Source organism: Amblyomma americanum, chromosome 1 (assembly GCF_052857255.1).
Source record: "Amblyomma americanum isolate KBUSLIRL-KWMA chromosome 1, ASM5285725v1, whole genome shotgun sequence".
Classification (NCBI taxonomy): Eukaryota; Metazoa; Arthropoda; class Arachnida; order Ixodida; family Ixodidae; genus Amblyomma; species Amblyomma americanum.
Genome location: NC_135497.1, coordinates 36,696,203 through 36,708,715, shown reverse-complemented (window position 1 = coordinate 36,708,715; position 12,513 = coordinate 36,696,203). Strand labels below are relative to the sequence as shown.

Genomic DNA, 12,513 nt, shown 5'->3' with positions numbered 1-12,513 from the left:
CAGCCACCTTTCCGTATAAAAAAACGTCCGTAGTGTTCCTGAGGAATAAACTATCCATCTTGCCCACTTTGATATTTCCCTTTAGTGTCCCTTTAAAGGGAAAATAAAGCACACCTTTGCACCCTTTCAGGGCACTGAAGTGACAGGTGTGGTTCAAGAGCTCCACTTAATGGCCCAGTAGTCCAGCAACTGATGAAAATGACAGTACTTTTGGTTTTCATGGGGTTTAACGTCCGAAAGCACCTCAGGCTATAAGAGATGCCGTAGTGAGGGGCTCCGGATAATTTTGGCCACCTGGGGCTCTTTAACGTGCACTGACATTGCACAGCACAGGGGCCTTTAGCATTTCGCGTCCATCGAAATGCAACCACCGCGGCCGGGATCGAACCCACGTCATTCGGGTCAGCAGTTGAGCACCATAAACAATGAGCTACCGCAATAGCAAAAATGACAGTACCATCCCCACAACCTAACAAAGTGTACATCTGAGAACTCCAGCCTGTAGTTAAGTGGTCGTGTCGCATGCAACTGGGTTATCAGCATGCACCAAGCACAAAATAATGTGCTTACCTCAGCCACTTGTCTTCTTCCAGAAACTGTGCGATTGAGCTAGCTGATGGGGGCACTTCCACGTCTGTCTTGAGGCGAGGCTGCTCATTGCGCATCAGCGGCTGCCGATAGATGTAGCCTGTTCGGTGGCCCTGAAAGAATGGAATAGCAATATGAAAAAACATGCAAAGCATGTTGCACAACTCAAATACTGCTGGCATGTACATAAATATGAACAACTCTAAGAAACTTTCGAACCGACACTATTTAGACAAGGACTGGCATGGTATGTACCATGCCATTGCATTGATCACTGGTGATCGACGGACGAAGCGCAATTTCAGTGCTACCAGGGCCACCCCAGTCTTTGTGTACTATCTAGTGAGTTGCTAACACACTATACCTTTATTTCCTGCACAGCTTGTATTTTCCCCAAAAGGCAGCAATTTTTTAATGGCTGTGCAGTTGACATTTCCGGCATAGAGTGCTCAGAGCACGACGGCAGCCTCAGGGATGGCACGTGTTAGAAAAATACTGATTCGCACGACACTGCTGCATCTGATTTTTCAATGCATCAAGCAGCAGTCACTCTGAAGCGCTAGCTGCATCATGCGACAGACTGCATGGCGGGCTGGCAGCCACCGAACCACTGTTGCACATTGCATCGCTTAGCTTCTGGGTTTGTAGAATATTTCTGCCCATCGCCTGAAAGCAGCTCGCAAAACTAGCCATTAGCAGACGGTTCTGCAGATATGCAACTTCGAAACTTGCTGTTTTGCGAGTGAAGTTTGCTTTTCTAGTATGGTTTTCAATGAAGAAGCTGCCGATGCATGCATCGAAACAGTTCAGTGAAAGCCTGGTAGGAGCAGTGCAACAAGAAAGAATTGTGCGTCTTACGTCTCAATCGCTACTTACTAGCCTCAGCATCACAAAATAGTTCAGCGCTCCTGCGTTGTGGACCTTAAAAATGTAATGTATTATCAAAGAAGAATTTTCACCATCATTTTTATCAATCGCTATGCTGTTTTGTCTCAAAAATGTAGCACTAGTGCAGCTACATGTCCCGGATAAGGACTGACAATGCACCGCTCTATCACCAAGTCTCATCGCTTCGTGTGGGTACACCAGTGGCAGTCAGCATCATACTCAGCTTTGCACGGAACATCGCTACATGCTGTTACCACTTAATGATGTGGATCGGCAGATATTATTTCAAACAATGATACTGTGCAACCTCAGCCCGGAACATCGGCAGCTGTCCACCTGTAAGCTTAGTTTAGTTTTTGTCTGGTTACTTGTTCCAGAGCCAGTTCGCGCACCGCACTGATGACATGAATGGCATTTCTGTTATGTGCAGTGCTTCAACATCATATGAGCAAGATTCACTTCCACAAGTGCAATGAACAGAGTTCCAGCCCAGCAGAAATCTAAGCACTGACCTAATATTGACACTTATTTTTACTCTATAACAGCGCCGATGTGAACATCTTCCAAGAATGTTCACAGGCACAATCTTGACGTGGCCGCTGCCTGCTGCTGCCCACCACTCGCTGTATCGGCTGCATTTGACAAACAAGCCTTAGAGCATGTTACGCCTGCTGTTGCGTGGGCAACATTCTACCATGCAATCCACACTCAAGGAGAGGACATTTTGAAAACTGCTTGGTGTGATGGTCATATTGCAACATGGCCTCTGGTGAGGAACTAGTCCAAATTAACCAGTGCGAGCATAGCTGCTCCCGAATAACGGGTGTCCGATGCCATTGACTGCGTGGATGTTGGCTGGGGCTACCGTGTAAACGCGTGTAAGGGCCGCACTTTTTTTCCCAGATATGAGGGCCAATTTTCGGGGTGTGGCCCATACACGCGAAGTGAGAAAAAATTTATTTAAAAAGTAAAAACACACCAATCAAGGAATGAGCGGCAATCAGTATAGTCACTCGTGGAGTATTCAGACTCAGAGTTGGTGCTGTGCCCTGGTGCACGCTCATCCCACTAGAAGACTCTCAGCATGTCTGCTGTCAACGCGCAGCCGTTGTTCCGCGCTTCCATCACTTAGCACAGCAGCTCTTCTTCCAGTTCAGGAAACTTGCACGGCTGGCCTCGGAAAGCGCACTTTTTGCAGCTTGTGTTCCTCAACGCATCCTTTTGGTTGCACCATCATCGGACGCACTTCTCAGCCACGTCGAATTTCCTGTCTGCCGCACGCTTGCCATGTTCAACAGCAAACTCCCAGCCTTGTAGCTATTAAGGTGCTTGCCCACTGTGCTAAAACTGCAACTCAGTGGCAGCATGTGAAAGCCACAACTACGCTACCACAAATCGTGTGCCCTTGACAGCCGCAAAAGGCTGAAGATGGTGATACTGATGCCAATATGGATAGCGGAAGCTTGTGGCAGAGGAAAAAGTTGATTATGATGATGAGTCGCGGCCTCAGGCGCCATCCATGAGTGGCACCTGGAAATATTAATATTTCCTCCGGGAAAACAGGGTGCGGCCCTTACATGCGTTTATACGGTACCTTGGCCGGATCCCCGAAATCTTGAGTCTAATTTAATTAACAAGGATTCACTGTATTTCAAACACCTCTGAAGAGTTTAAATCTGTGTTCCGTTATCTCCTCTTTACTGATTTGTAACTGCAGGTGCATAAAATTGCCACTGTTCAACTTTGCTTCTTGGGGTGTCTTGCCTGATGTCATGCTCTTGCAACAAGACTGGTTTGCAATAAAACACCAGTGTTGCAGGGTTGCCAAATTCCTGACGACAGGAACTGCAAAAGCTTGCATGTGTAGCCAGCTTACTGAAAATATCAGGTTTGTTTCTAGCCATATCCAGGCTCCCTTTCTATTTTATGAGGATTATGGTGGCTTGTGTTGCTTTAGACACTTGCCTGACAACACTGCCTGTGCCCCATGCGTTGGAGCATTAGGCAGGGTTTTGTTGAATTGAAGGAATAATGCAAAAATGTCCTCTAATGAAGGGTGTTCATTTTAAATATTATGACCATTCCTGTTCGATGCAAAGCTCATGTCACAGGCAAGAAAATAAAACGCAGGAAATGTTCACTGAAACACCTTGGACGACGCCTATTAAGAGTAGAACATGAATGTGTTATCGGCCGCCACCGCTTATCAGCGGACGCAATCTGCGGCCACGTGTGGGGAGTGGGCTGGTGCCAGTTTGCTGCTTATCGACAGCCACCACTGGCCGCCTCATGCGGGATGGGGATGCCGGTTCTGCGCGCTGACTTAGCAGCTGCTCAAGGCCAGCACCAAGAGCGATGCAACGGAGCCACTAAGCAAAAATGCAACCACGCTCTAGCATGCCTGATATCTCGTTTGTCTCTGCTTTATTTATGGTGCAATGCTTCGGCTTCAATTTTAAGTCGACCCCGCCCACTTCAGATTTTCAAATTCTGAAAAATGGGTCGACTTACAATCGTGTAAATACAGTACTTTTTGCTCTTCTGCAGCAAGACTTCTCACCAGTCAGCTTATAGGGAGACATGATGGAATGATCTCATCAATATCCACCGAGAACTGCACCCTTTCAGGGTGCACTGGTGTGACCACTAATCTAACCCAACCTCTTACCGAATTGTCCAGGGTGCGCATGTGGGCCTCAAACACAATGTCACAGGGGCGCCAGCGCTTGGGCTTCTCCTTGGGCTCTGCCTTTTCCTTGTCCTCATCACCACCGGGCACAGGCTCATCGGCTCCCTTCAGCCGTGCATGCTCCTCCCGCATACTGCGTTGTGCCTCTTCAGAAATAAGGTGCACGTTGTCAAAGCCAATGGGTGCCAGCTTCATCTGCACAGAACATGTGTAGTGCATATTACAGTCTGGTCTTCATTGCCAGATTGGCAACATGCTGCCCAGGTACTACAGCACCCAACAGTTCAATACATAAAAGTAGAAGTGCGCGAATATCCGAAAGTTTGCAAATAGTGTTCGCTATCCGACTCGATGCACACAGCACTTCTATTATTATAAACATTCGAAACCTCCTCCAGCGGAGCTTGCATCCCAACTACGTGCTTTGCCTGCAAGATGGGCATGATCCCCCGGAGGGACCAATTTCGACCCCAGCTCGTAGACTATCTCCTTTGTATCTTAGTGTTGCAACCAAGACCTACTGAACTAGAGACCTGCACATTTGGCACTGCTCCAGCGTGCATGTTCTAGTTCATGCCTTTTGCCGCTAGGGAAGGGCAGCTACGGGCGCCGTGACACTACAACTAAACCTGTTGAGCAGGATGGCGTCAGTTATTTTACTTCAAGGATGTAATAGTTCATTTGTCTACGTTCTGAGTATTCATCATTCATCCACTGCCTAGCAAAGATTCCAGAAAATCGCACGCATGCATGTGCGCAAACAGAATATGCACCGCTAGGATTTAAAGAAATGTCATATTTGCGTCGTTCATTACTAGGTTTCAAAATAATAAGACAGGACTAATGCACAGGGAGGCAATGAGAGGAGAGAAATCATTTGTAAAAAGCATACGATGATGATGATCATGACAGACGAACTGGTAGACACACTCGACAGCCAAAAAGTTAACAAAAGTTTGTGCACGTAGTCCCATAGGACCCCGCCATATGTGCAGGTCTCTAGTTCAATAAGTCTTGGTTGCAACACTGCAGCTGCAGAATAAATGGGCTTCGCACCGAACTGCTCTGGCATTACTCAACAGCCCGTGGCATAGCAGCAGACGGTACTGCTTTAGCCCATGACGGGGTGTAAGGGTTTTCATCCACACTGCAATCTTATAGGTTCTTCAAACAAAAACTGACCACCTTTGGGGCACTGAAATAATCCATTAGTTGCCCGGTTTGACTTATAGGGGCCAAGCCAAGTGTGTATGATGGGCTTGTGGCTGAGCTGTAGGCCGATCATAATATGACTGCAACTTGAAAGAATGAAGTGTAGATCGCCTCTCATAATACAAACGCTCATTATACGCCTTAGTAGGTCAGGGTATCATGGCATCACTGTGCGGAAAACAATAGCCACGCTTAATGCTCTGCCGGGAAATCATGCAAATGAGCATGAAAATGTGTGCAAAAATGCGACCACATGATGGCAGGCCTGTAGCCCCAATCAGTATGAGGCCGGCACGATGAAGGAAATGATCGATTTACTGGCTGAAGCGCTAGAACGTCAGATGGCGGGGAGCCGAACGGCGCGTGACGCCGCACGAGGCGAGCTCAATTCGACCACACTTCGGCGTCATCATCTTCAACGGCTGGTGCTGCTCCTGCTGCGTAAGGCCACTGCTGCTGCTACAAGCCCACTGCGGGCGGAATCTGGCGGTAGTTGAAAGAGACATACCCCACAGGAAAGCAGGAAGTTTCACCTCCTCAATACTATTTGCTCTGTGCCTCAGCACAAAAACTGGTCCTTGATAGGGCTCATGTACCACCGAAACACGCCTGAAGAGATGTGCTTTGCTGAAGCTCGGCAGGGGATTCAGGTGTCAACATCACGGACTCTTTGGTCAAGGCTGCGTCTAGCAGAGGCATTGGCATCGAAGCACCTCCCACCCATACCCATACCCATTGACCATTCTTGCTCCGTTCCCCACCAGCCTGCACTACTACTTTGTGTACAAGGTATGCAGTGGTTAGGGACTCTGATTACTAGCATCATCAATTACTTTTAAATAATTGCAAATTTCATCCAATTAAGGTGGTGCACTCCCAGCACAATAGAATTTTTAGCTCGAGTCCCATTATTTAGATATGCTGAGTTAGACAACTCTAAGACCCACTTAAATAAAATATTTTTCATGAATCCAATTAATGAGGTTTTACTGTACAACTTTCAGGCTTCAGGCAAATTGTTAATTTCATTCAAAGTGACAATAATCCATTCACGTACCTGTGTCTCGCATGCCTCTATGGTTGAACAGAGGTTGGAGAAAGCATCCTCAACAGAGTCTCCACACACCAGCACACCATGATTACGTAGAAACAGCACCTGCAATTCCCAGAACCCAATTATAGACACAGGGTAAGCCTTATTCTTCACATGTTTCTATCATTTTGATCTTTTCTTTATGCTCTTTTCGACTGAACCAAAATGATGTTACATTGGCAACCTGAGTATCATAGAAGCCAAATCCCATTTCATTCAAAGTCAAAACTACAGTTAAAATGTCGTTCTTTGTGTTCATAGAGATCCTGTGCTTGTCACGTCGTGTTCGTTCACAGTTAGGTTAGGCAACATGTGTTCAGTATGATGATCATTTTAAGAGGAAAGCAATCCTGATAGCTGAAAAGATCGAAAATTCTGAGGCAGCTAGACAATACTGGGTGTGGACGAGTCAGCCATCGGCAGGTGGCAGCTGCAGCGGGAGGTGCTTTTTAAACGAGTCTGACCACAAAGGCTTCAGTGGGCCTTGCCGTGGCAGTCACGTCAAACTGGAGGAAAAGGTGACAGACTTTGTAATTCAGCAGCGCAACCACCTCATCGGGGTCAGTGTCGAGCTAATCTGCTGGAAAGCTAAAAACGTTGCTCGGCAGATGGGAATACTTCAAAGCGCCTCGTGGGTGGGCCCAAAATTTCATTAAAAAGGAACGGCTTCTCACTGCGCTGAACAACTTCGATATGACAGAAGCTGCCTGGAGACTTCGAAGCAAAGCTGCTGGAATTTCAGCGCTACGTCATCAACCAGCATCATTCGTCAAATATGCCATTGGGGCATATTGGAAATGCTGATCAGACTGCCACGTATCTGGACATGCCAATGTACACGACTGTGCGCAGCGCAGTGCAGGTGCCCCAGAAGTCCGCACTAGGACAATTGGGAATGAAAAAACCAGAATGACAGTGATGCTGGCTTGCTTAGCAGATGGCCACAAGCTGCCGTCATACATAATTTTTCGGTGCAAAACTGTACCAAAGGAGATGTTCCTGAAAAATGAGACTATCCGCTGCCAGAAGGGTTGGATGGATTCATGGCTGGTGCTTGACTGGATTACAACAGTGTGGTGCCGTCGACCAAGCGCGCTTCTTCACCCTGCCTCAATCCTAGTGTCGGATTCGTTTCAAAGACACCTGACCCCTGAGGTGAAGAAGTAGCTGAGCGACACAAAAAACCCACCTTGTCGTTATTCCCGGGGGGATGACAGCTGCTGCAGGTTTTATTGCATGGAAAGTAGCCCCTCGCACCACATTTTTGTCACGTTACGTTCGAGTAAATACGGTACTTGCTTTGCTGCTTAGCCTGCAGAGGAAACTGGTCAACTTCCCTCAGCCAGCAGGGTGTGTTACAGCTTCAAGTTAGAGCAAAAGGCTCTAAAACCTTGGCTCTTGCTACGTTACCGCCACTGAACATTATGACATCATTTCCTGTTGATATCCTTAGTGCCTCTGGTACTAGAGAGGAATTTATTTGGAGCTTGTTCCTATATGATGCAAAGGAAGATTTAAAGTAGTATAATGGAGCTTAAGAGCTGCAAGATGGTTCCTATGTTTTTACTCCAACATATGGCTTGCAAGAGATTGCCTCCCAAAGTGGCCTCACCACTCGCTTGCCCATTTTAAGAGCTATTCTTTAAGGGGAAATATACAACACAGGAATCAATCAATCAATGGATTATATTTTTCAGAAAGGAAGCTTGACTGTTTCCTTAGGTGAAAGCTGTTCAAGCAGCTTCAATGTAGGCCAAAAGACCACTGCATGACAGTATCATTGGTCTTTGATAGTGGCAGAACTTTGATAGTTCTGCCAGTTCTATTCTATCCGTAGGGTTAGACGCTTTCATGCTTTGGCGTTTCTTAATCAGATCTTTTGTCACCTGAGACAGCTTGCCAGTATCCTGTCGAACCATCCTACCACCTACTTGTACAACGCACTGTAATAATAGAAGTGAGATTATCATTCATTGTTTGAACATTAAGACTGTCTTCCTCAGAGCCGAATATCTGTTCTGCAGCGAAATCCTGAATTACTCTACTTTCCCTCTTATTGCTAACTCGTTAATGGGCTTCCGCTCCACTAGCTTCTTCCGTTCCCTCTTCAAGCCTAAGCTAATTCTAGACCTTACCATTCTGTGGTAGTTACAGCGCACATTTCCGAGGACGTCCACATCCTGAACGATGCCAGGTTGAGTGCATAGTGTGAAGTGAATTTCATTTTTAGTCTCACCATTGGGGCTCTTGCATGTTCACTTCCTGTTCTCTTGTTTGCGGAAGAAGGTAGTTATGATCCAAAAATTAGTTCTATCTGTGAACTCTACTAATAACTCTCCCCTGCTATTTCTAGAACCCATCCCATAGTCGCCTACCACCTGGTCGCCAGACTGCTTCTTGCCCACCTTCCCATTGAAGTCGCCCATCAGTACAGTGTACTGTGACCTTGCTTTGTTCATTGCCGATTCCACATCTTCACAGAAACTTTCAACGGTCTGGTCATCATGGCTGGATGTAGGTGCGTAGACCTGCACCACCTTCAGCTTGTAATGACTATTGAGCTTAATTACGACAGCTGCCACCCTATAGTTAATACTGTAGAACTCTTCTATGTTGCCAGCTATATCCTGATTGATGAGAAATCCCACACCTAGTTCTTGTCTATCCGCTAATCCGTGACAGCACCGTATATGCCCGCCCTTTAGTACTGGCAGGCAAATCAACAGCTTAACTTCTTGCAATACCTCAAAGAATTTAGTGCTCATAACATCATGTCAGCAAATGTCTTTTAGAGAAGATTTCCTCCCTCCTAATGTTTCTAGGAGTACGGTCATGCACACACCAGAACTACATTATCTGCACAAGTGATGAAGAAAATTGGAACCACACCTTACTGTTGGGCCCCAAACTGCGAGCAATTTCGTGTGTGTCTGCACTGCTGCCTTTGTATTCATGGTAAGCAATTTCTCCAAGCAGAGCAGCATCTCGCGTGATAGGCAGGAGACCTTGCTTTAGTGATGACACCTGAAAAGTTATACGAGTGAATTCAGTCAAAAGCTCAAGCCCACAGCATGTCAGCAACGTATACAAGTGCGGTCAAAACATTGCAGAGCTTGCTTTAGCGTTTAAAATTTTTGCGCACTTTCTGTAGAAATGATGGATCCCTGGGTTCATACGGGGGTGTGCCCATGGCATGTGTTAACATATGTATAAAGTACTTCCTAACTTTCTCTAAGTAAAGCGCGAGAAAAGTTCAATCACCAAAGCATGCTCTGTAATATTATGGCCAGGACTGCACACATAAAAACATATACCATGTTTCAGGTTCTACCACACAGTTTGAGGGATACTAAACTGAAGTTCGATCATGGATTTATGAAGTAAAAGTGAACTACACAAGGCCAAATTGGACCATCAAGCCACACTGCAGAGCTCTCACATCTACAGTGTGCGCCATAATTGGAAGGAACACGAGAAATGATTAAACTGGCTCTAGAAAAGTATTCACCATGAAGTGGGGAGGAATTCATCCTTCGAGGTGAAACCTGCTTTTCTCTGTGTTAAGAGCCACTTCAATGGTGTTCTCTAAAAGTATGCCACATACCGTACATGAGCAACTATGCGCCCATTGAGCACGCTATGACCTTCTAAATGCATAGTCCAACAAATGTTGGGAGGCATGAAATCTCTATACAGGTAATGATTGCCAATGCGGTTTCACATAGACACAGTGTTCCCTGATAGGAGCTACGACTAGTGTGGTTGCACTTTGAACAGGACAGTGCTCAGTTTCCACACTTGAATGTAAAGCATAAAAACCACATGGTGATGATGCTACTGGCATTAATGCCGACTAGCTTATTCCACTACCACAGCCTAAACATACAGTACACTCTCGATAATTTAAACTCTGATAGCTCAAACTTTCAGTTAACACAGAGAAATTTTTAAAAATCTTGTTGGCTGGCTGTATTTTAAGGGGGGGACCCGGGTCTTTGGGATCGAAAATCGAACCAAAAACCGAATTTTCAATGACGCCATTTTTGTGATCCTGGCACGTTTCCGCACCTAACTGCGAATTTCGGTGCAAAAATACCACATATTTCTTTCCTTAGAAGATTTTAAAAACTTAGTGCGCGAGCACGGCCTATTAAATTGCGGACAAATCATGCCCTATTTCTGCGGCATGTATCCCGGGAGCAGTGAACTCCATCGGCGCCATTTTGGTCTCGTTCGAGACATCGCATTTCGGACTTTTTTTTCTAGACAAGCAGCTACACTGTGTGTGCCGTGGTAGCAATAAAAAACAACAATGAAAAGAGCACGCAGCACGCTTTCCTATTGGCCAGTCAGGGCACGTGACCAATATGGCGGGTGACGATTGGCTCAAATGGAGTCGGTGGCCATCATAGAGTTTCTTACTATTAACTAGAGGGAAAGCTGGCGATGCTGCACCTGCGCCACCATGGGCGCTCAAAGCATCATGGGGCGATGAGCTACTTGGTACAGGACCGTCGGTTTTTTTTTTGCAGGAACAGAGGGCGACGTGACTGACATGTCCCATTCCATCCACGGCGCAGACGACTTTGGCGCAAACGTAGTGCACAAAAGCCATAGTAGCAAACACGCAACAGCACACAACGCCAATAAGAAGATTTTGGTTTCCTACGTGCCATTAAAAAACCTCTTAAAGTGTTGAAGCGACAAAATTTTTTTTTAGAACATACTGCACGAACTGTTGGCTTTTGTTGTCTGCAATACTTGGCCAATAGGGGAGCAAGCCATCGCTTATTTTGGGCAAACTTTATATTTACATGCTTTTCTGCTCGTTTGCTGCAAATTATAGACAGAATATTGAATGTTAGGACATTCTTGATTATCGAACGTTTGTTTTTTCATTACTTTTTGGCCAAAAGTTGTGGTTCTGCAGTCGCTAGCTCTCCACTCCATGATGCTTAGAGCGCCCATGGTGGCTCAGGCGGTCTGGAGGAAGCTCCATGCAAACTCCCGTAGGCGGGCGCCAGCTTTCCCTCTAGTTAATATAGTAAGAAACTCTATGGTGGCCATGGGCGTCTGAACAAAGGCGTCATTTTGTCGAGGCTTCTCAGACGTGCTTCTCGCCATGCCTGGAGGCCCGACGAAGTTCCGCTCGAAAAACCACTACGGGCAGAGAAGGAGGAGCGCAGAAGAAGAAGCATAAGGAGCCCTTGTGCCCGAAGCACAAGTCATCATACAGATCCTCCACTTTTTGCGCACCCTGGCTCATGGCAGCTTCGGCCGCCCGTGAAGCTGCAGGCTTCAGTGTATTCTTCAGGTGGCGTTGAAATGTTTTGTTATACATTCCTCGATGTGAAAGTCCCATTCCCGCAAATATGTCATTGAATGCAGTCTGACCATTGCCGGTCGAGAGCATCGCGCGACATGCTAATATGTTGATTTCGAACGGGTTGCACTTGTAGCCATCCAATCTCCGCGAGCTCCAAGTTTCCGCTAACTCGTCGCACGTATCGCACACGATGGTCAACTTTGTTGTGAGCCCATAACTGCGATCACCACGGCGCAAATGCACGGGGCCACAACAAATCTTGCACTGCACAGCGCTCAGAAGTGAGTTCAGTGCATGGAGGTCCGCAATCACGTACGACGCCGCAGGATCCGCTGCCGACGCCATGGAAACAGACGCAACAAAAGGCTCCGTCTTCTGCGTTGTCGCTGGCGTCAATTCAAGACTAAGTGTCGCTCGTTCACGGGCACTAGCTGCGACAGCATCACTAACGGTGACAGTTCGAGTGTCGATGCGTACGCGGTTGCTGTCAACTCGAACTGACCTTTCGTCTTTCTTGATCAAAAGCGTAGCTGACGACGGCCCCGGCGATGCGTCATCGCTCACGCCGCCCGGGAGAGAAGCTGGCAACGACTTTGGCAATGCGCAGTCGTTGACTGTGCGGGTGTCTGGCAGCGGCAACCGCACTTTCACCATCGCCCTGTGGAGGTTGTGCTGGTCCAGGGCCGTTGTGCCCTTTGTTTTTCCTCCATTTTCGGG

General features: G+C 46.9%; 1 protein-coding gene across 6 annotated transcripts in view; it reads right to left on the bottom strand.

The window, feature by feature from the left end:
* Positions 1-12,513, bottom strand: part of hts (adducin 1-like protein hts) — a 103,587-nt gene that overhangs the window by 59,489 nt on the left and 31,585 nt on the right. For all 6 annotated transcript variants that reach the window (XM_077645441.1, XM_077645442.1, XM_077645439.1 and 3 more), the window contains exons 5-8: positions 9,360-9,494; positions 6,435-6,533; positions 4,145-4,360; positions 571-701 (exon numbers count right to left, since the gene is read on the bottom strand). In XM_077645441.1, coding sequence (XP_077501567.1) covers positions 571-701; positions 4,145-4,360; positions 6,435-6,533; positions 9,360-9,494 — 581 coding nt within the window. The remainder of the gene's footprint in view (positions 1-570; positions 702-4,144; positions 4,361-6,434; positions 6,534-9,359; positions 9,495-12,513) is intronic.